The 23,676-nt window shown below is 44.2% G+C and overlaps 1 protein-coding gene across 1 annotated transcript; it reads left to right on the top strand.

Annotated features, from left to right (window-relative positions):
• Window positions 1-431: 431 nt before the first annotated feature.
• Window positions 432-18,441, top strand: efna3a (ephrin-A3a). The gene is made up of 5 exons (XM_085901494.1): window positions 432-1,299; window positions 15,336-15,637; window positions 15,784-15,852; window positions 16,016-16,093; window positions 17,894-18,441. Exons 1-5 carry the CDS (start codon window positions 1,181-1,183, stop codon window positions 18,013-18,015), a joined length of 690 nt encoding a protein of 229 aa, XP_085757620.1. The 5' UTR covers window positions 432-1,180; the 3' UTR covers window positions 18,016-18,441.
• The last annotated feature ends 5,235 nt before the right edge of the window (window positions 18,442-23,676 follow it).

The raw sequence follows: 23,676 nt of genomic DNA, 5'->3' as shown, positions 1-23,676 counted from the left end.
ATGCTTCATGTTTGGAATTAAGCGAGATATTAATATGGCAAGGCTGATAGAGTGGTTTCAACCACCGGAGGCAGAATTAAACAGGTTAATTAAAGTCTCCTAATGCATCTTGCCTCCATTTCTATTTCGCATTTTTCCCCCCATTTACTAATAATTATAATAATCCAAACCTTAGTTAACCTTCAACCACTGTGTGCAGGATTGGGTGTTGAATATTCAATTTTCTCAGCGATAAAAAAAAAAAAATTTCTGGGGGGGGATTTCGGGTATCTATACTTGAGTATTTATTTTTCTGACGACTATTCAGTGGAAGCTATCTATAATTTACACACCTTACTTTTTCCATCCTATTTCTCATTTTGCCAGCACAATCGTAAAGTTTCAAAGCAAACCGAGAGTTGCGTTGGACTGACGTTACCATGGCGACGGGAGAATTTGACAAACACGGCCGTAAACATCCGACCTGACATCGCTGCATGCGGGTAATGAAATGGAGCGAGCAGACAATTGAACACGGAGATCCGTGCTCCAGCTCCCGTTGAATCATTAATGCGGATCCAGATTCAGCACGGGCTCCCTGACAGGTGGCAGGCAACCCGTAGTAGCAACCAGGATAAGTGAAGGAAAAGGGGAGGGGCCAGGAAAGGGAGATGATGAATTATTGCTTTTACATCGCCATATTGCACAGTTAATTAAGTAGTCCAAAGTGTTTGTTGACGTTAGGGAAAGCCTACTAGAACATTTGTACTTTTAATCAGATGCGCTTAAAATCGTGGTGTGTTTATTTGTGCGTGAGACGGTGCAACGTGCGCGCGCGCGTTTGTGCAGAAAATGAACACGTGGGTGCATGGAGAGGGCGCGTCCGTGGCGGCGTGTGCGCGCACGCATCCAGCGAGTGGCGCTGCTGAATGAAAGAGAGGCAGGCAAGGCAGTCAGCCAGACAGGAGGCAACCAGACAGGTAGCAGTTGTGCAAGCTCCTCCTCTAAACAACTCCAGCTCAATTTGTGCACCATTTAAAAAAAAAAAAAAAAAAAAAAAGAAGACCAAGTGGTGCCAAAGTGAAGAAAGGCGTCGTCGCGATGGCGTTTGACTTGAACGTAACGTAACTCGGATGCGGTCAACTATTGTGCAAAGTGTCCGACTGGATTATTCCTTTTTTTTTTTTTTTTTTGATTGGCGATGATGACAATGGCTGTGGCGACGGTGTGCCTAAGCGTCCTGACCCTGGTGCTGTCCAACTTGGAACCGTCCAGGAGCAGCAACCGGCACGCGGTCTACTGGAACAGCTCCAACCTATTGTAAGTGTGCAGCTTCTTGAAATTATTCTAACACATCGCCGATCTGCCTGGGCGGGTGCTGCTCTTTGTTTGTCACACTCGTGGTCGTTCATTCACACTGTGCAAGCATGAACTACCTCGAGAGAGAACGTGGATGTTGGTTTTTTTTTTTTTTTTGCGCCCTTCTCCATATGGTGTGCAACCTATGGCGCATGGGCAAATTTATGTCCAAATCTTCCCCCCCACACAGCATTTTTCAAACATCTTTGCAAACTCTTCTGAAAATCATTTTCACAAAAAAAATACTCATCTAATAATGACTTTGTTTCATCAACTTTTACTGTTGAATTATCAAGCAATATTTCCAGTTGCATTTAGGTCTGGGCTCAGTCCCCCGAAGGTCCGATTGACCGCATAGTGGCGAGATCGATGCCTTTTGTCTCATTAGTCCGTCGCTGGTTGTCACAATGTTTTATGTGCTCTCCTCATACAACCTCAACAAGCCCCCCCCCCCCTCCCTTTACTCGCCCCTCCCGTCTATCTGGCTCCCATCACCGCATCCCGTGTGTCCATTTGTATTCGCCCCCTATCGCCAGCCTCTATCTCATACTTGCTTATTTTCTTGTTTTTTTTTTTTTTCTCCCCCGCCTCGTCTCAAGCCAGACGGGCACGTCCCTCTCAATTCCCCCTTCTTTTAATTTCCTGCTTCTCATTACCAAAAGCTCCATCTGCTGCCCGCAAACCCCCCCAAAACTACTCAGCTGGGACTACAAATACGGCAGATGATTCATATTAAGGATTGGCGGAAAGCTTTTTTGGCGGACCAGCGTTTACGGCTTGTGGGAACTTTTCAAATGAGGAGAAAATATGTCCCCAAAAGCCAAAGTGATACTTTGATGAGGATATACCGATAAATGGTGGGGAGAGTCATCATCCAATCAGAGCCCGCCTATAAATTCAAATTTTAAAATTAAAGTGTGTAAAATCTAATCAAAATACATCAAAACAGAAAAGAGTCAATATAAAAAAAAATCTAATAAGATACAAAAAAATGGATACAAGATTTAAAAAAAACCCTCAAAGATTCAATCATTCATTTTATGAATCGATTTTAATTAGCCGTTTGGTAGCATCGAGAATTGATGTTAGCTCGCTTAAGAAAGTGATCACGTTAATGAATTCAGGCGAGCGCTAGCGGGAGCTAAAATAATGCAAAAAGTGACCCAATTTGCAGCAAAAGCAGACAAATCCTACGAGGTTACATCAGGGAACCGGCGCGGCCTTCACCATTTCAAAATGTGCGGCTCCTTTTCCCTTCCGAGATGCAAACTCTTCGGACTTAATGTTTGAGCCTGCGGCGCAACGCGGCAGCGCGGCGTTAGTGCAGATGGCTTCGGCACAGCTGCAAGAAATGAGATCAGTGCGAAAGCAAGCTGTGCGTGCCAACGTGCTGAAAATGGCTTTTTATGATAACGCGCAGCCGGGAATGACGAAAAGCTGCTTTGACACGCCGTTGGCGTCGCTGTGTGCTCTTTTGATTTATTCCCGCTACCCAATTTCCACTTTGATGATTCTTGCAGGGTTTTTCTTGGCCCAAAATAAGGCGGCATCGGTATCTAGGTACATATATGGTTTTGCTCCAACTGTAATGGCTTTGATTGTCGCCCAGGTCCGTCACTGGCCAACTGTTTACAGATGTCGCCGCTAATGGCTGACGGAGGTGGGAAAACACACATCTGCACACACAAACACGGTTAGACACTAAATCACACACATAGGAAGGCCGGCCATTAAATCATCTCGCATCGGAGGCCATCTGCCAATGATGTGGAACATCTTGAGAGCATCGTGAGGTGGCAGCAGGCCTCGCCTTCTTCCCCCACGTGGTATTTCATGACCCCGTCCCTCGCCAATTCAACCAAACCACATAACTAGCCTGTCAACTCGCTTAAAGCTAATGCAAAATGTCATAAACGTGCTAACAAAGCTAGCATTGATTTTTGCTATTAAGTTTTAAGTTTTTCAGATTTTCATGTCGATATTTACTCATGCATTATACTGCCCTCTAGTGGCCAAGATGCACACTAGAAGAAGCAATTTTGCTATTATTATACATTTTTGCCAAATCTTTTGCGACGTGTTGTCCTACTTGCTGTCCGCCAAGTGTTTTTCTGCTGCGTGGGCTCATCGAGACGCAGAGTCGGATGTTCCTTGCCAGAAAAAGAACGTTCAATATCTCAGCACGGAGGCTGACGTAGAAAGATGTAAAGTGCACGGGCAGCTTTTTTTATTTATTTTTATTTCCGAATGGTCCGGTATAGGCGGTGGGATGAGTTGATCCGTGCTAATGCGGACACGGGGGCCGGCTTATTCGTGTGCACCGGTACCCCGAGACAAAAGCGCAGAGCACACTTGGCTACCTGATTACATCGGTCCACCTGCAGCTCGGCCTCTTTTGTTCCCCCCCCCGGTGTTCATTGGAGCGGGCCGCATCACTCAGCGAGGGCTACGCATTCAAGAGCAAGCGGAATTGCACTGATTGAATATTGTAAAGCGAGCTCCTTTTTCTTTGGATTTTTAAATTGAATTCTCCCTCGTCGGGATTACATTCCGCACTGTAACCTGATTAATGTCGGGGTGTTCTTGTTCTTCTCCGAGGTTTTCATCTGGCTTGTTTGTGTGGCTGCAAAGCCTTTTGTAACCGAGTTTGGAATGAGGACAAAAAGCTCATCTGGTCAAATGTTGAAATGGGAAAGTTTTTTTTGCAAAAGAACCATTCTCACTGAATTCTGTGTTCTTTTAAAGACCAAGGATTTGATCATGGAAATTAAGTTGAATCCTAGTTTTCCTTTTGAGCGCGGTAAAAGCATCAATAACGATTTACATGGATCGCAATGTTGTAAAAGGCTAAGCGAATAAGCGTAAGTGCATGGCCCATCAAAAAAACAACAAAAAACACAACAAGGTTGCTTTGTGAGCCGGGATCGATGGATGCGCGTCATGTCCAAATGTAGTTTTAATTTGATTTTGTAAAAATACCGGCAGCTTCGCCTCCGCGCAATTAGCGCCTTAGCTACAGTCTGTGCAAATTGTTTTAATGCACCGCCAAAAATAAATATTCCTCATAAATTTTGACTCAATGACCAAATATGGGCACGTGCAGGAAAACTTTTCTTCTAGTCACAAGGGCGACTTCTGAGTACAAGGCGTGCAGTAATTACCTCATATTTTATTATAATTGAGATACCGCCTCAGTTGAAGATGGAATGATATGAAAGCACGAGCCACAAATGACAGAAGGAATAAATCGTTATATATTTTTTTAAATCTTTTACTTATTTATTTATTTTCACAGTAGGCAATGCAGCACGACCTGGGCCGGGCTGTTAGGAGTCCAGCAGCGTGGCGAGGACAATATTTCATCCAGCCCGAGGTTGTTGTTTATGGCGGTAAAAGCAAGTGTGACACACAAGATAGATTCCTAGTGTGAAAATTGCTCGAATACCCGCTGGTGTTGTTTCCATAGACGAAGCCTCTGGTGCCATTAAAGTACACATAGTAACACATCATTTCAACACAAAGATTGTAAGTAATCGAATTGAAAAGCGGAAATTGTAGACATGCTCGTCATCAAGTCCATTTGATTATTCCACCCTTGCCCAAAAGGCATATTGATTAAAGTTTTGATTAGCCACTCTTGCTTCCGTGCACTCTTAAAGACAACTAATCAAGCTAATTAGTGTCTTTATGAGTGCTAATTAAGGAGGGCCGTGTCCGTATCGTCCGAGGCGGTCCGTTTCCGTCTGGCTAGTGAGGGCCCTATGGACGCCGCATGGTGGTCCGCTTCATTGGTATTCGTTTACCCGCTCGTAATTCCCCTGGCAGGCTTTCCCCATGCTGACTTGACAGAGCGGGTTAAACGGTTGGGGGGAGCTCTCCATCACGACCAGATATCCAGTCCAATTAAGTTTAGATTTAATCAGAGCGCTGAATATGCAATCTGATGAGGTCGGTGGTGGACGGCCCGACGGCGACGTGCATGCTCTGCGATACGCTTTCCGGCTGGCTATCTAACCAAGCATTCCTCCCCCAAAGTTTTTTTTTTTTTTTTTGCTTGGCCATCTTACTTCTTCTTCGTGGTTTGTAAGCAAAACGCAAACGGGTTCAACCTTGGCGGAGTTTTGATAGTCATGCAAGTCATTGACATGCAAAACGCTTGTGCAAGCACAGAAAGATCAGGAACCAAAAAGGTCCACAGAGACACTATTTGTTAATTACACTGCAAAACGACCCCCCCACCCCACTCCCCATTTTTACTATTAGCATTTGTGCACCATCCCCCCCGGGATGAGTGTCATTCTGTCTTCTTCCGTCTCTGATCAGTCCACTTTAATTGGCTCTTGAGCTGGGAGAGAGCTTCTCCCTCGCTTGTTATTTCCAGGTGTAAATGAGAGAGCAGCCAAAAGAAAGGTTCACCCCAGGAGAGCATCGGAGTAGCAAATATCTCAAACGCACACACAGAAGCAACGTTTGGAGTTGAGCGGTCAGGTGCTTTTTTTTTTTTTGCAGCTCGTTACGAAAAGTGCTTTATCCTTATTTTAATGAAGTTGCAATTTTCTGTGAATAGTGTTGATTTTTGTTGTTGTTGTTGTTGAAGGGTATCTTAAAAAAAAGTTACGTGCTCAAGTGCTATCTGAAAAACAAAATGTGCTTGGAGTGCTCGCTTCGTCGCTTTTCTGAGAGCCGCCACTTTATTCTCCTATCTTGCGTCCTTTTGTATTTGCCGTGACACAAACAAACAGGAAATTGTGTTCATTTGTATGCAAATGTATGTTTGTCCCCCTCGGGCCGAAACTCGGAATTAAAAGTTTTAGCGTCCCATTAATTCCCAATTACGAGGCTCGATACCAACGTGGCCGGGTGTCTGTCTCCCACGCCGTCTAAACTTCGCCATCTGCCAAACCCGAGTTGGAATTCGGATATAATCGGGTCCGCTAATTCGCAGATTGATCGCATGCGGCTCTCGCCACCCATCGCCGTCTCTTCTTAATTATCCGGTGAGATTATTACATTGATTGATAACGGAGGATACTTCAGGAGACAGATGTGCAGTGGAGTGTTTTTTTTTTTTTTTTTTTTGAGTGACAGCTCGAGGCGAAGGCCGACTTATCTTCCCATCTCGTTAAAAATGTGCGTCAAAACGCACGACCTCGCATGTTGACGGTCGAGCTAGTATGACAAATTAGCAGCCCCGTACTGTCAAAAACTGATTTGCGTCGAGGACCTTGTCTTCATCATTTTTTGCTGATCTGGCACTAACGGCAGATTAATTCACTGCTTTCCAAAAAAAAAAGCTATCGACTGGAATGTTTGTTAGTGATATCACACCTATGGAAGATCGATGATGGGGAGTTATAAAAAAATGAATAATTCATTTAGTCGGAGATGTCATACTATAGTGAGGAATAATAATTAGAATGAAATTGAGCTTCTCTCGTATTTGTTTTGTTTTTCAGTAGACCAACAAAAACATATTTAGGCCACTTATTTCATTGTTACGTACAATTGGCAATCACGCTCCGTTCAAATCACACTGATTGCAAAAGCACCATTAAAGAGAGGGAGGAGAAAAAAAATGCTAATAAACAGATTCCATTTTTTATCGTGTTGGAAACCCTTTTGAGCAAAACTTGCTTGTTTTTCTTTCAACGTCTGACTGTTATTCATTCCATTCGATCAATGCCACATTTCTATACCAACATCATATTTGTACTTGTAAACATAGTTGAGTGCGTCTCTGCGTCATATGCACAGCTTTTATACGAATTCCTTGTTCCGAATGTGTTTAATGGGCAAGGCGAATTGTGCAGGCAGAGCAAAATGACTGCGGGGGTGACGTGCCACATACCGGGAGGGCCTTTAATTACGCCATTAGAATTCAACTGTCGTGCTTAAAGGTGAAAAAGAAAGTGAGAATAAAAATCTACAGTAGTCGCTGTCCTCGCTGGAAGTAAATACATCAAAAAGGTCGGATCGATAAGTAAGAGTAAAAGAACTGTCTGCTATCGCTTGTTCAAAGGTTGACAGTAGATTTCAAGTCAAATGACAGGACATGATCGGTTTTTTTTTTTAGTTCCGTTTGAGAATTTATAGAATGCCTTTGTGCTGGCGAGCCGGCGAAGGTCAGCAGGAGACGACTGCGTGGGCTTTGGCAACAGCCGTCATATCCACTTGGAAACACCCCGGCGATACATGGCGAGGATTAGTGAGACACAAATACACCCTGTGAGAAATCATCCCAGACGCTGAGGTACATATAGGCAGCGGCGGGGACTTTTTATTTACCAGTAATTGCGTTTTTTTTTTTTGCCTTGCCGAAAATAAATAAAGTGACATGTTCCTCAGGAAGTTGAAGGTGGCGGGGGAGAAGCGACAGGAACGCGTTGTCAAGGCTGGCGCGTTTTTGTGACAGCTTATAGGCCGATCTGCCCCCGTCGCCACGCCGAAGATGTCTGTCACCCTCCCGGGGAAGGCAAAGCTTCACCTGGCCGTTATTGACTAAGATGCTCGAACCATTGAAACGTATTTCTTTGGCCATCAGAACAAGTGTATTTCAAAACTCAGCAGCAACACGACAGGATGACGTTGCAGTAAAAAAAAAAAAAAAAAAAAAGTCGATGGTGTCTTGTGTGCAATAATGCAGCGAGCATCTTTTTGTCTGCAAGCCATTTGGTGGCTAAGTGGAGCAGATTGCCCTAACTGCTTGTGACTCAAAATATCCATCTGCCCTTATTTTGCGAACACGCCGCCTCTTTTCATTTGAAATGCCAAAGAGCAACAATGCTAGTTGCTAGCCTTAATCGCCACAAGATGCCGCCAAAGCACTATCATATAGGAAGGTAGTAACTGTTATAGAGGAAATATGCAAACGTAGTGTATTTTGATTCAACGTTTGTACGAATGGCGTAATTATTTGCATTCCGACTCGAACTCAAGAGGCGGCCATTGCTGCGTGGACCGGCGTGGGCGTATTCCTGCCGCTCATTGTTCCCAAATGGCCGCAATGCAATTTGGCCGCAACGCCAGGCATCCAATCCACCTGGCAACCAGATAAGGACAATGGGAAGAAAAAAAAAAAACCAAATTGGACTTGTTTTAAGCAAGTGGGGGCTTGACATGAAAAATGATGGATTATTCATTGAAAAGGCCACAATTAGCATATTAAGTAGGTTGCTCTTAATTCGAGAATTAGCGGCTGCTGTGAGCGAAATAGAGAGGAAGTGACCCGGGAGCTAACGTTTGCTAATCCTTCCGCCGTGTCGCGCGTCAGGCCGGGCTAATCCTCGATAGCATCTCCTATTGATCAGTGATGCTACACGTTAGATTACGATGGAGCGACGGCAAATGTTACAACAATTAAAAAGGCTGAAAAGATTATTTTTTTTTCTTTTTACCCATCATGCCCTGGCACTGTCCACGCATGGGAAATAGAGTGGCGCTGATTTCCATTTGCAATGAGCAGCCTCTGATTGAACCGTTGCACCGGGCTAATTGATCACTTGCTGTAAGTGTAATTGGAACCGTTTGAGACGTTCTGCTCCAATCCGATACCCCTCGCTCGCCCCCTGCCTCCCTCCCTCCCTTTCTCGGTTGCGCTCGACTGCTCCAACTGTGTATTGACTGTTGACTAGCAGTCGGCGTTGAAGCGACATGGGTGTAATGGAGGGCGTTGGCCCTCTGAACTGCCCTCTGTAATAAACTCGGACGGAGGCGAGCGCCGTGTGGAAGCTCACGCTTGCTTTTCCATTTGCGATCATGCTTTTGTTTAGATTTGCTAAGTGAGGGGCCGTTTAAGCGTTACCCTGAAAAGTCGGGAGGTGATGGATTGACACGTTTCGACCCCCACCCCCCAAGTCGTCATGACCATCACCATCCCGCCTCCTCCACACACCGTTGCCATGGCGACCGTAATGCTATCAGTAATACACTGGACCGGCATCTTCATCCTCCTCTTCCTCTTGTTGCTCCCTTAAGGAGGTCTTGCAGCAATGTGCAGTGGAGTATCGCAGAAGGACAAGACCCCCCCCCCCCCCCCCCCCCCCCCGGTGGCTGGAGATTGTCAGGGTCAATGTAGAGTCCAGAAAGACCACCAAAAACAAAACAAAAACCGAAGAGATGAGGGTTAGCTGAAGCGTTCTGCCGGAAACATCGGTAATAGCTCGGCCATGCTTCATCGCGCCATTTCATTCAGTTAAGCGAGATTTGTTTATTTGTTTCGTTTTTGTTGCTTTCCAGCGGTCCGTTTGTCGGCTCATTTGTCAAACGCTGGACGAGAAGAAACAAAAACGCTTTCCTCGCCATCCGAGTGGAGATGACAATCGGAGCCTGCTGTTTTTAAATACGGGGCTGTTCATTTGTATGAAAATGCCAGACTTCCAAATACAAAACTTCTTCGCTATTCATCGTAAATAACAAGGTCAAGCAGACTTCTTGGAAGTCGAGGACGGATGATGGCGTGATTGAATAGAGATATATAAAGTGGAAAACAAAATAAAGGATCATATTTGGAGAAAGTGACAAAAAGGGCCAGACGGAATGACAGTGATGGAACGCAGGAGGGGAGGGGGGGAGGAGAAAGGAAGGGGGGGGGTGTTGTTTTAAGATCAGTATGGATGAGTGCCTTTTGCTTCCCGTGGGAGGCGGCCCGTCGGATCGCTGTGCCTGTCACTCGAGCGCCTTGTGCTGAGTCGGCGATGTGTGCGCGTGTGTCAGGTAGCTCATCTAAGAGTGCAGATAATTAACTTAAAACCGAGGCGAAACGGTTCTTATCAATGATTGAGTCATCTTTCATGTCATACATTATAATGATTATTTTTCAACATTATGCAAATTTAATCCATATATATATATATATATATATATTTTATTTTTATTTTTATTATTATATATATAATATTTTATATATATATTTATATATTTTATATATTTATAAAATTTTAATTTATAAAATTTATAGTATATTTTATATATATATTTATATATTTTATATATTTATAAAATTTACATTTATAAAATTTATAGTATATTTTATTTTATATATATATATATTATATATATATTTATATATTTTATATATTTATAAAATTAAAATTTATAAAATTTATAGTATATTTTATTTTATATATATATTTTATATATATATATATATATATATATATATATATATATATATATATATATATATATATATATATTTTTTTTTTTTTTTATATATATATTTTTTTGTGGGGGGGATAATAAATCTTAAATTCCACATGTCGTGTAAAATCCACCTTAGTGAAGTGCGATAAATGGAATTAAATGGCAAACCTTCCGGGGTGTCTCCATCAGGGCAAAGTTCTGGTTGTTTTTGCAGCTCCACTGACTGCACACCTTCCGCCTGAACGTGTCGAGCCGGTGCGGCGTGAAGGTTATCTGGCCGGGCCACTGGAGGTGCAGGCACGTAGATGGAGGCTCCCCGCAGGTTAGCCGCCACCTTCTGCGCTTCCCAGCAGGAAGCAGTCAAAGTGCCTTCCTCCCATGTCAACCCACGGCCGTCCTCCAGCGACTAAAAGCCGCCGGCGTCTCCACTTCACCCCCCCACCACTACAATGTCACCTTCCCCTCTGCCCCCCCCCCTTCCTTATTTGTCATTTTTCATCACGCCATCCATGTTTGCTAATCTGCCCCCCCCTCTCGCAATTCATCATTTCCACTTCTTCTTCTTCTTCTGAAGGTTACCGAGCGGCCGATAGACGCCACGAAACGAGGGGGAAGGGAGACAATCATAAAGGCCGACAGGGAGGGGGGGCGGGGGGGGGAATCCTCTTATCTCTCGGTCTGTCTTTCCCTCACTTTTTTTTTTTTTCATTTGCAATCTCTAAATCGCCCTTTCTTCTCCTCTTCTTATTCCCACCGTCTCCTGGCTGTCATTGCTGGTCATCAATGAGCAACGTGTGTGTGTGTGTCTTCAATATGTGACACCTGTTAGCTTGCGCAAATGTAGCACTTCAGATAATAATAATCATTTTAAATGTCCCAACACTGCCAATGATTTTTTGTTTTTAGTATCGGTGCCTGGTATCAGCAGACTCCACGATCCCCGATACTTTGAAGCATGCTTTCATTTCAACGTGAATGGCATTTAAATGAATTTCGATTGAAACTCAAGAGTCATCTCAAGGCACCGCTGTATTGACAAGATGGCGGCGGAAGCTCCACCAAAGGTCACATTTGGAATGCGGAGGCTACCTGAGGCCAATCACGGCTTTTGTGCGCCAGCGTGTCTCTCCTTAATTCTAATCAGCAGCTCTCAGTCATTACTATTCCGTCTGCACCCCCCGCCGGCAGACTCCACAAACGGCTACGCTTTGCACTAAAGTTTTGCTGGAAAACCTTGAAGGCCACGACGCTTTCACACAACATTACCCCCCCCCCCCCACCCTAGCTTAACCCGTATCGGCGTATTGAGCAAGCAAATCAGGGCGACTTCAATACGGCCCCACCTTGAGCAGCTCGACTCCCCTTTGTAGCCACCTGTGTTTGCATTATGCATCTTCTCCGAGTAATCTCCGCTCTCATCTTTCAATTTCCCTCCCTGGCTTTTCCACGTTTTGGCTCGAGTCTTATCTGGCTGCCTTAATATTCCTTCATCTGGGTTTTTCTCCCCCCCGCCCCTTTGGACATTTTAGCTCTATCTTCCTTCTTGGCGAGTTCCTGGCTGAAATTGAGCTGAGCCATGCCAAATCTTGAGCAACTTGATATAAATTTGTAACGAGGTTGGTTATGTATTATAAAAAGTCTACACACCCCTTGTTCAAATGCCAGTTTTTGTGATGAAAATGATCAATCATTTCAAAAATATTTCCTACCTTTATAGTGACTTACAAATTGAAGTAAAAATAAACTACTGAGATGGTGTGCTTGCATAAGTGTGCACACCCTCTTCTAACTCCAATTTGGCCATGCAACGCTGGCTGGCCTTTTTCATCCAGACAGCCGCAGTCTTGACAGCGTGAGGCGATTAACGCGGATTAACAAAGCCAAGCGGTCTCCTTTTGATTCCGTCGGCGTGCGTCCGCAACTTTTCTACCCGCCTGAGAAAGTTCAAGAGGTGTCAACGTGTTCGAGTGGATCCTATTGATGTACTGTGCTTATCAAAATGGTTTTGAAAGTGAACATCCGCTGTCATAAACTGAAGACTCTTTTAATACCGGCGAGCTCTCCATGTTTGACGAAACAAATGTTCCTGTCCGGTAATGTCATTAATGTGACATTTCATCTCAATCCAAAAAAAAAAAAAAAAAATGTCAAGGCTTTGCATTTTGTGTTTTGTACACAAGATGGCAAATCTGACCAGCTGCTTTTTACATTTGGGAAGGATACAATGTAAATACACAAACACACAAGCTGTATTTGTAAAGAGTAAACAAACACAGTGCAGCTCAGTTTCTGGCTCGCCTTAGTCACAGCTTTGCTTTTGTGAGTTTGAAGTAAAATAAGAGTAAGTAGGTTATGAATTTTTAAACGTGACTCAACTTGTTGAGGTTGCACCTTGTAGATATGCTTCACAAAATGAAAAAAAAAGAATGTTGCTTCAGAGGAAGTGTTGTGAGCGCGGCCGTCTGTCGGCGTCGGCAGATGGAGTTTGTAGCCTGCTTGTTAACACGAGCTTCCTTCCATCCCTGAGTCAATCTGGCCTCAGCCTGTTCTGTATTCCGAAGACTCGCTCGTCCGCCTTGCATCAAATCTTCTCTCCATCTCCCGGCTTGCCCCCTCCAAACATGAGAACGGGATCATTTCTCCTGAAGGCGAAGCTTGCCGTTTCTAGTTACAAGCCCACTCTAGTTGTCAGTGGCTCATCCTTTTTTTCGTATTCCACTTCCTGTCTCATTCAGCGTGAATGTGTTTCCGCCCCCGGATGCTATCTGAGGCGATACAGTGTGTACCGTACACTTTTTTTGCACGATGAGAGCGAGCGGTGAGTAAGCGCCTGGGGGTGGCAAACATCCAGGTGATGTGCAAAGGCACGCGAGGCAACCTTAAGCCATGGCCGGTCAATTATTCAGAAGAAAAAGCCCTCCATTGTAGCCTGGCCCCGCCCCCCGGCGCTTAATGCTGCCTCCGCATCCCACCATCTCCCATGAGGGCTCCTTATCAGTGCTCCCTGGCGCAACGTGTAAATAATTACTCCATGACCACTCTGCCGGCCACGGGCGTGTTTGCGCAAAGGCGACAGCAGAAGAGAAATTCTGAAAAGGATGACGGGTTATTTTAAGAAAAAAAAAAAAGCCTTGAATTATTAATGCGGGCCGTACCTAGGACGTCTTGGCATGTCGATGTGTGTGTGTGTGGTGGTGGTGGTGTGTTTTGGGTTTTTACTTCATTTTTCTTGAATAATTAATTTGGTGATCATTTGCTATATATATATATATATATATATATATATCGTTGTGTTGCTAACCAAAACAGCAGCACCTATTAAGACACTTAAAGAATGAATGCGTGGCCAGTTGTACTTTCATTTGGCCTCTTGGTAACAGGCTAGGATTGGAAGGAGCTTTATTGAGACAAAAGTAGTGCATTGCCGCCATCATTTTCACTTGGTTCCAGCTCACAGGTATGAATTGCTTTTTTATGAATTACATTAGCAACTTGCATACTTGTAACGTGATCAACTGGTATTGGATCTTTTTTTTTTTTTTTTTTTCGACACAATGTACGGCAATCAGTTGTGTGTTTCTGTCGGAAGGATGGCACAGATAGTATTGCATAATGTATGCGGCTTGTGAGATGTGGAGAAGCTTGACTTGCTGATGCAGAAAGAGTCTCCACTGCTTCTTGCACTCTCGCTAACTCACTGTACGCTCTCCCAAAATCATAATCCAGGGCCAGAATGCAATTACGTTCATGTCAAGTGAACCCACCCCCAGAATAATCATGGTAGCATTCACAACTTGACAAAAGCCGATCCTCGCAACAAGACACCCCCGCACCCCCCCCCCCCAAAAGCCAACAAGCTAAGATATTCCCTCAACTCATTACCCATCAGGACACATACACAGAATTCGTCCTGCGAGTCCCGGCTGATTGAGTTAGTGCTACAATTAAGAGGCCGTTTTACAACGTTTCGATCGGGAGCGCCAGAGCCGAGCTGGGGTGGAGTAGAAGTGCTGAGGCAAATCTGGCCTGCAATGCCCCCCCCCCCCCGGCAGCCAATACGAGGCTGCTGTGGTCATCCGTCGCTTTGTTCCGTATAAAAAAATTACAACCCCCCCCCTTGGTGAAATTGAGGAACATTATCTTTTATGCATTTACCTATTCCACCTTGTCGATTAACCCGGAAGGTTTTAGTGGGAAATCGTACAAAAACGTAAAGCTGCCGAGATGCGCATGTTAGGAAATCAAAGTCGTAACATTTTGAAAATTGTCTGAATATTACGATGTCGTAAATTCACAGGAAAGTCGTAACATAAGAAAAGATGAGATGAGGTCAAAGGGCAGTTGTACCAAGTAAAACACTTTAATGAGAATTGTCATATTTAAAAAAAAAAAAAAGTCTGTTCCCCCCCCTGCCTTTTTGTTTGTGACGTTCTGAATGAGTGACTGGTAAAAACAAAAAAGCAACTTTTCACGCTCTGATGGGAAAGATGATCAGGATCAAGGTAAGAAATTTCTCCTTCCTCATTTTCTAATTAAATAGCCTCGTCTCTGGAGGATTCCACTAATAACATGGTTACGCTTGTGTAACTCTGTGCTTGTGTGTGCGCGGGTGTAGAGAAGTAGAGATGAGCTCTGATGTAAAAAAAAAAAAAAAACAAAAGTGTGGAAGGCCGGCGTCGCGACGTAAGCACCACAGCAGCACAATACTCCCATCTGCTGGTGAATTGTAGTATTACACCTCTGGGCATGACTATGCACTTCACAAATGGTGTGAAGGTTGTACACCACTCATCTTTATTATTAGATTTTTTATTAACAATTTGTGTTTGTTTTTTTTTTGGTTTTTTTCCCCCCAGGCTGCGGCGGGAGGGCTACACGGTGCAGGTAAGCGTCAACGACTACTTGGACATCTACTGCCCGCATTACAACACCAGCCTGCGGGGGACGCTGGAGCGCAGCGTGGCCGAGCAATACATCCTGTACATGGTCAGCTACCGCGGCTACCTGACCTGTGACCCGCGGCTGGGTTCCAAGCGCTGGGAGTGCAACCGACCGCACGCGCCGCACTCGCCCATCAAGTTCTCCGAGAAGTTCCAACGCTACAGCGCCTTCTCGCTAGGCTACGAATTCACCGTGGGACAAGAGTACTTCTACATATGTCAGTCTGCACATACATGATAAAGTGGGCGGGGCTAACAACAGCAATAGTGGGATACTCCTGTGAAGATTTGAAAAGTGTCATTGTATTGATTATGCAAATCCATTCTCTATTTTTCTGATACTCACTGTCTACCTGCTCTTAAGCCACGCCCACTCATCACCACCATGGCCATAGCTGCTTGAGGATGAGGGTCTACGTTTGCTGCTCTACCGGTGAGAAAATAGCGCCTACTTGTCGGCCATTTTGGTTCCTCCAGATTTGGCTTTTGACGCAGTTGTTTTGGGGTTAATCACGTTTCGGAATTTCTTAAACGATCCCCAGTCGAGTATTAGTTCGACCGTTTAAGATTTTGATTGGCTGTCGCTTTTATCTCAGTGTCTCATTCGGACGACGACTCCAGCCAGACGGCTAGCGCCTACACGGTGAGGCCGAGCATCAAAATACACAACATCGGTGAGTCATTTCCCATACACTGAATTTTTTTCATCTTAGCTACATAAATATCCGAATGTTTCATGGGTGGTTGTCGTCTCGATAATAAAACTCACCCTCGACCGTGTGAGACGTTCATGTCATAACAAGCTTTCCAACACGAGGTCAAAGTCGGGTTCGACTTTACAAAGCGCGAGACGAACATGCCACGTTGAACTCCCCCCGGGCGAGATCGGACACATCAGTCGATAGGCGAGAAGGGGGGGCTGTCCGCTTGGATAAATCCCGCCGTGGACTCCCGGCGAGGCGTAAAACAATGTGTCGCCTTGCTTGGATGCGTTAGCTTGAGCGCTCAGGGAGGGGAGCCGAGGACGATTTGACAAATCAATAGCGCACCAACAGGACATTACAATTAAGCTTCACAGTGTTCAGGGACAGCAAGTTTTTTTTTTTTTAAATAATCATATTTATTTCATGACTTTGCAATTTATATTTTGTTAGCTTAATGCTAGCAAACAATACAAAACACTATAGACAATAGTCATCAATTCTTTATCATCTGCAAAGAATCACATTTATTTCATGACTTTGCAATTTATATTTTGTTAGCTTAATGCTAGCAAACAACACAAAACACCATAGACAATAGTCATCAATTCTTTATCATCTCCAAAGAATCACTATTGCTGCAGTTTTCTATATGTTTAGTATACTACCTCCTAGTGGCCAAAACGTGCATGGGAGAAAGAGCAGCATAGAATGAATTGCATAGTCATTGCTGACAGCCATTTTGAGTATTTCCTGTGTGTAAGTGTTTTTTTTTAAAGACACTTTATGAGCGGCCTAACCTTTTCTTTAGCCCTTGACTGCATGTTCCGGCCCACTAACATTTACAGCGTGGAGTCTGTGCAGCATCAATCTGACCATTTATGTCTCCTCTCAGAACCCAACTGGCATGTTTTAGGATTTTTGGGGGGAAAACGGCTTACGCAGAGAAAACACCGCACGGGGCGTAGGCGGGCGAACACGCGCGGGTAGCCATTGCGCTGAACCGCCTCGCCGCCGCCACTGTGACGCGCTAAGGGCCCGACAGTAAGCGTCGCGTCGGGCTGTGACTGAATTCCCCGCCGCCGCATTTTTGTGGGGGCCGCAATAAGCAGATCACTCATTCATATGTAAAGACAACCAAAATAGACGTTGGCAGCTTGCGGGCCTCACGGGTGACAAGAACAGGGTTTGGTTTGATGACTGAAAAGGTCAAACGGTTGCCAAAAAAAAAAAAAAAAAAGCGAGAGCCTGAGGTCTTTTCTTTTTTTAAAGAAAACATAAAAAGGTCAACAGTAAAATGCCTCATGGCTTCTCAGTGAAGAGTTTTGTGACTTGATCAACAAGTCCGAAAGCGCCACGACGACCATTTTGCGTGTTAAAATCACCTCACGTTTGTCTCTTTTCTCGACTGACCTCGTGGATGTAATACGACGCCGGCTTAATGAGCGCCTCTCGTCCGCTCTTATGCCGAATAACCCAAGATGTCCTCTCGGAGCTCTTTTGGCCCGCGGCTAATGTTCTCGTCGGCTCTAATCAATGGCTAGGCTGCGCTAATTCGTCCTGATTGAACACACACATACACACACTTAGGACAAAAACATAATTCGAATAAAAAAAAAAAAAAAAAAAAGACAAATTGGCAAGATTAGCAACACTCTGATGATAATTAGCGCTTTGTTGATAGTTGCATCATGTCTGTGAATCACTGAATGAACGCTCTTTTTTTTTTTTTTTTGCTTTCCCTTCATTTCTTTATTTACTTTTTAACTCCAGATGAGTTTAACCCCGAAGTCCCCAAGTTGGAGAAGAGCGTGAGCGGCAGCAGCCCGTCGCGCGACCGACTCCTGCTTACCGTGGCGGCCATGCTGCTCGCCAGCGCCGACCTGCTGTCATAACGAGACGAGACGGGGCGGGATGGCGAATACACGCCGTGAAATCCAAATGAACAGAAAAATACCCCCATCTTCCCTCCTTCCTCCATCTGTTGTGGTCACGTGACGTTTCAAGCAACACGGGAGACCCGCCTTAGCATCTTTTGACTCGCTCCTGGGAGGATTAACGGGACCGTGCCGGATCCAGACGACATTGGGATGGGTTAAGTACTGTATGTTTACATTTCTATGGAATAGTGCCGGATGCAGACTACAACTTGGACAAAAAATACCGACAATGCTAGCTAGCATCAAGATATCTTAAGAATGTTTTGGAAAGGTGCCGGATGTGGACAGAAATGGTGCCGGATATAGACAATGCTAGCATGGGGATGGAAATCATTGTAATGGAAAAAAAAATAAAAATAAAGTCGACTTTGTTAGAGGATAGCGAGCGCTGACGTGAGACCTTTTTGCCTGTTTCCTGCCTTCACAACTCAAGAACACTTTGGATAATGGCCCTTGCGTAGCCGTGGTGCAGTAGATGTGCTTAAAAATGTTTCGGGGTCGCAGCAAAGTCTTTTACGATTGTCCGCCCTGTTTATTGTACCCCCCCCCCCCCCCCCCCGATCCACTCAAGACCACCAAGTCCAAACCCGCACTCCACCCCAATCCCGCCTACAAAGGAATTATAAAAGCTACATTCAGTGTGGCCCTGTAAGCCTCCACTTTGTAGCCGCCTAAGAGATGCTCGGCCAATCAGCCCGCTTGCTGGCTAGTTGCCATGGAAACCAGCCCATCATCCAGCCTGAGGAGATTTTCCTTTATATTGACTTTGACTGTCAAAGTAAAGCTTCAGATGTTGTGTGAATGTGCAAAAATGCAGGGGGGGAGGTCTTTTTTTTTTATTTTATTTTTTTTAAACATGAATTTATTTAACATGTATTATTTATTTATTTGATTGATTTATTTATTGCATTGAGCTACTGTGCCATTTTCTCAACTTGTGGGGATTTTTACTGCGCAGACATCATCAATGTGCACTGGGTGCGTGCGTCTACGCTTTTTTTCCAGTTTTGTGGCACTTAGAAAATTGTTAAGGAGTTGTTTGTAGGATCTTAATATGCAAACGAAAGAATGTGCTCTTATCGATGGTGGAGTGAGGAGGTATCAAAAGCATTTACTAATGTTTAAATACAACCGCCAGAAATGTGTTTACTTTGAATGACTTCAAAAAAAAAAAAAAAATTGTCTGTAAATGGATCAAGGAATGAGCAAAAACAATGACAATTAAAGTCATTTTGCAAATGTGCTTCAATTTAAGTTTTACAGCTTTTTTTTATGTTGCAGTTCGTGCGTCCGAGCCACGACAGAGAAAAGTGACGTAAAAAAAAAAAAGTGTGTCAAGAAAGTAGAAGGATCCGTGACGTTTTTGTGGTGTGTTGCCATATCGATCTTTTCCCACCCTCGTATAACTTGGCACTCGATTGCATTCATGCACACGGCGTGAGTCACACTCGATGAGGCCTACTGACAACAATGTCAGTTTGATTGCTCCAGATTCTCACTTCATGGTTATTCCCCGACTTGATCCCGTCTGCCAGTTTGGACTTGTTTGCCAACTCCAGCATCAAGTGCAACCTTGTTTCTTTTTTTTTTTGCTGGAAGTCTTGATTTAAACAATAAACAATGCGATGCTGCTCTCATTTAGGGCGTCATTAAGTGTGAGACGGGCCCCATCTGCGAAGGAGAATTCCCCAAGCACCGATGGCAGCGTCTGGTCCCCGACAATGCAACCAGATGGCCCGCTTGTAAAAAGGAAATGTTCCCAGCTTACCATCAACGGCCTTCAGGTGCCCCCCCCCCCCTGGAAAAAAATGCGTAAATAGTTGACATGTCTCTATTCCAATCAATCTGACATATCACCCTAACGCTGTTGTTTATAGCTCTCGAGCGCCATCTCAAGAACCTCCATCATGACCCGTAGCCCCGCCCCCCCCCCTTCGCAAGTTGTCAATCATTGATAAAGGTGAGTCAAACAACCAGACCGATTACAGTTTAGTGACCGAAAAAAAAAAAAACAAGCTCGGTTGGGTGACCTTCTGTTCCAGGCAACTTTCCATTCCAGTGACTCCTCCAGTATATTTCGATCCCACACCAAAATTGATGTCTCACTTCAATTGTCCCACCATGCTTTTTTTATGATGAGATGCATTTTCACGGGTCGACAAGTTTGGAGTTGACAGTCGCGTTGACGCATGCAAACCAAGAGCTTAAAATGCGCGCCCCACCACACGCTCTTATTTCCGATCATGACCTGTCGTCTCGTATCGCGCCTGTGGGTGACGTGCGCGCGATGCTCGCACATAACTTTCCTCTCCACCCTTCAGCGCGAGAGCTCTGATGAATTCCAAATCTCTGGAGAACTGACTTAATCCACACATAAAACAACATGTAGTGAGTAACTGTTGTTCTACGCTGAGCGCATATTTACATTTGAGCGTGACGCACTTTGCCAGGGGCAATTATCAACTCTGAAGGGCAAATTAAAGACATTTCCTTCCATCCCTGCACAGCTGTGCAACATTTGGACCATATAAAAAGTCACAAGATCTTGGCATCGGTGTTTCACGTGCATCGGGAGAACGTCATTTTTATTTACATTCCCCCAAAAGTGGCTTATTATGAACACATCATTTAAAAAGTCCCACGTTACCGCAATAACGTGCGTTTGTCAAAACACCCCGAGGATATGAAAAAAAAAATAAAAATAGGAAACTTTTATTTTGAAGTGAAAGAATGGGAACATTTTTACGCTGAAATCGAATAATTTGCATACAAAAAAAATGTAAATAAATAATTATAATACTAATATAATTATCATAATAATAATTAATATTATTATAATAATGAAAACTTTGGAAAGGCACACCTGCATTAAGATTTAAGACTGTCGCGGATGTTTTTGTGGACTTTTCCTCCTCCTTGTCAAGCTGGTCTGTTTTTGACAAGGTTACATTTCCTGTCAGGCCTCTTATTAGCAACCGTGTCGTTTCCTTCTCGCAAGTCACCGCAATGTTGGCTAATCGCCGCCTCTTCTTTCCTCTTTCCTGCAGATTTAACAGTAATCCCCTCCCTTCAATGTGTCTGTGTGTTTTTTCTGGTGGATGTGCACAGATGTGCCCACATTTTGGGCATCTGGTCAAAATTTAAGCCCGAGAATAACTCATGACTGTTATCCCAAAAAAAAAATAAAAATGGTTATGTCATGCTGCAGATGAACGCAAATAAAAAAAATCAAAAGGAAGACTTTAGAGCGGATAAAAATACACGACTAAACTTTGCCTGCTTTGTAAACAAGGCTTAAAAAAAAAAGTGGAAATCCTCTACTAAAAATACTGGCTTTCAAAGAAGTGGTAATCAGGTCCTAGTTTTAGCTAAATATTCCGAGTATTTTCAATTGCAGCACATTTTACACTCTCTTTTTTTTTGTCTTGTTGAAATTAGCCTGTTTCGAGGGGATACGACTGCCTTGTCGAGTGAGTTCACCCAACCCCCATTGGTGAGTGCCATACTATATTATATATATATATATATTATATATTTTCGATGTAATTCAATGGGCTGACCACAATGTATGTAATATATGTGTCATTATATGAGCAACGCGGGTGGAGGGAGGGAGGGGGGGGGGGTGCTTTGCAGCTACTATGACCCCGTGCCCGTGTGGCTAAGCTGCTTTTATGAAATTATTGATTTTCCTGAGTGGGATCAAGTGGAGGTGAAATTTGCAGTGCGCACACGCTCATGTCGCGGCCTATCTTTTAATATGAATTGATATTGAGAACGGCCTTTGTGTGGAGAAGTCGTACGTGTGTGTACGCAAGTGCGATAGGAATCACTTGATCAAAAAAATGAGTCCAAGCACGACTTGACTTGTCTGCGTGGAGTGCCGCTTACACAATCATTCACAATTGATGATCAGACCCCAACTTTGGCTAACTAGCTAGCTATCTCCAGAACGTTCTCCCCATGTAAATGTCAATTTAATATTCTCCAGATTCAGAAGCTTCTCTGCCTTTTATCTCTCGTCTGCAGTCCATTAATAGTAGGTCAGCAGCCAGCAAGGTCTATGAAGTATCCCATTGGCCAACATGGACCCCGGATTAATCCTGGGCTAATACCATTTTGTTACAGTCAAGTGTAATGATTTGGAGTAGCATGAACAAAGCTTTCATGAAGGCGCACCAAAGCCCACTGGGAGAAATCCATCATGCTCGATGGTGTCCATATGTGGCAAAGGCGGGTCAGGGAAAGGCTGTAAACGGGTCATCCAGCTGTTGTGCTAGTTGAGAGGCGAGTGGTGAGGATTAGCCGCTAAAGCTAAAGCTACCAGATAACCCTTTTGCTGCGTTGGGGGTAACTAAAATAGACCAAGATCATGATTGACATTATACTTAAGTAATATTCAGTCATAAATCATCCAAAAATAAGTCCCAAAAGTAAAAAGTAGTCTCGTATAAATAATTTGGTACAAATTATTTGTAGAAAAATGTTAAGAATACCTACAAGTAAAATAGTATCTTAAGTTAAAATAATAATAATAATTAGTAAAGGGAGACATTCCGAAAAGACTCCAAGTAGTAAATAATATCGATGAAATATAAAAAACGCTTGTTTTGATAGCGTGTGCGCTGCCCTCAGAGAATGAGGAGACATTCATGACGGTTTGCGTGTTTGGTCATGTTGGAAAGAAAAGACGGAGGCAAGCGCACACCCAGTAACCCGACGTTGACTGAGGGCATGTCGAGGTGGGAGGGGGGGAAGGGGGGGGTCGCTTTTACACAACAACACCCACACACCATTGGTGATGCTAGTCAAAAAAAAGAAGGGTGGCAAATCCATACTGTATGAATCCCAAGTGTGTGTGTGTGGGGGGGGGGGGGGTGCACCTGCCTGCTTGCAGAGTGGCGAGTGGGGGCCCCCTCTTAGCCAAAGGCGCTTTTGTTCCTCTGTTCACGGGTTCTGCTCAACTCTGATGACGGGCCCATTGTGACTGGCTCCATGCGGACCCGCGCCATTCACAGCCCCTGATAAAGCCCCCTTTCACACACACACATACACACACACACACATCAGAGGAAAAGGGTGGGGGGGGGAGTGTGGAAAGGCCAAAGAGGCGAGCAGCGGAATGTCGTCCGCTGATCCGAGATGAGCAATGGCGGACGGGATGAGGCGGACACAAGCTCTTGTCTCTTCTGTTGTTTTCCAGCTTGTTGGTTCACACGGTGCGGGTAGTCTACTTTTTGTTGGCCAAAATAAAAAAAAAAGTTTTGACCTTTTCCTCTACATGCAAACCAGCGTTTGTGAGGATTATCCCAAATGTCACGGTCATCAATGTGCTTCTCGCTTGTTGTTGTCGTGGACTTGTTTAAGCCGATGACAAGTCGAGCGGGCTAACTTTGTTTTTGTCAGTTCGGGTGGAGTTATTTCAACTTTTAGATTTATGTCTTGATGATTATCTCTTTTGGATGCCCTGTATTTTCTTTATTTTTTTTTACGCTGAGTAACTATTTTTGTCCAACACGCTCATTTATATCAGGTGTAATTACACTTGCAACCACTAGATAGCATCCCACTTAGTTTGAGACTTATATTTGAAAAAAAATGAACAGTATTGTACAT

The sequence above is a fragment of the Syngnathus leptorhynchus genome, chromosome 20 (genome assembly GCF_054491065.1).
Source record: "Syngnathus leptorhynchus isolate UIUO chromosome 20, UIUO_Slep, whole genome shotgun sequence".
In the NCBI taxonomy this organism is placed as follows: domain Eukaryota; kingdom Metazoa; phylum Chordata; class Actinopteri; order Syngnathiformes; family Syngnathidae; genus Syngnathus; species Syngnathus leptorhynchus.
This window is presented reverse-complemented; position numbering and strand designations above follow the sequence as displayed.

Excerpts from the sequence above, each read along its gene's own strand:
- efna3a (XM_085901494.1), top strand. The coding sequence starts at position 1,181 with ATGATGACAATGGCTGTGGCGACGGTGTGCCTAAGCGTCCTGACCCTG. Across the intron at positions 15,853-16,015 it reads CTACGTTTGCTGCTCTACCG|TGTCTCATTCGGACGACGAC; the intron begins GTGAGAAAATAG and ends CTTTTATCTCAG. Across the intron at positions 16,094-17,893 it reads CATCAAAATACACAACATCG|ATGAGTTTAACCCCGAAGTC; the intron begins GTGAGTCATTTC and ends TTTTAACTCCAG.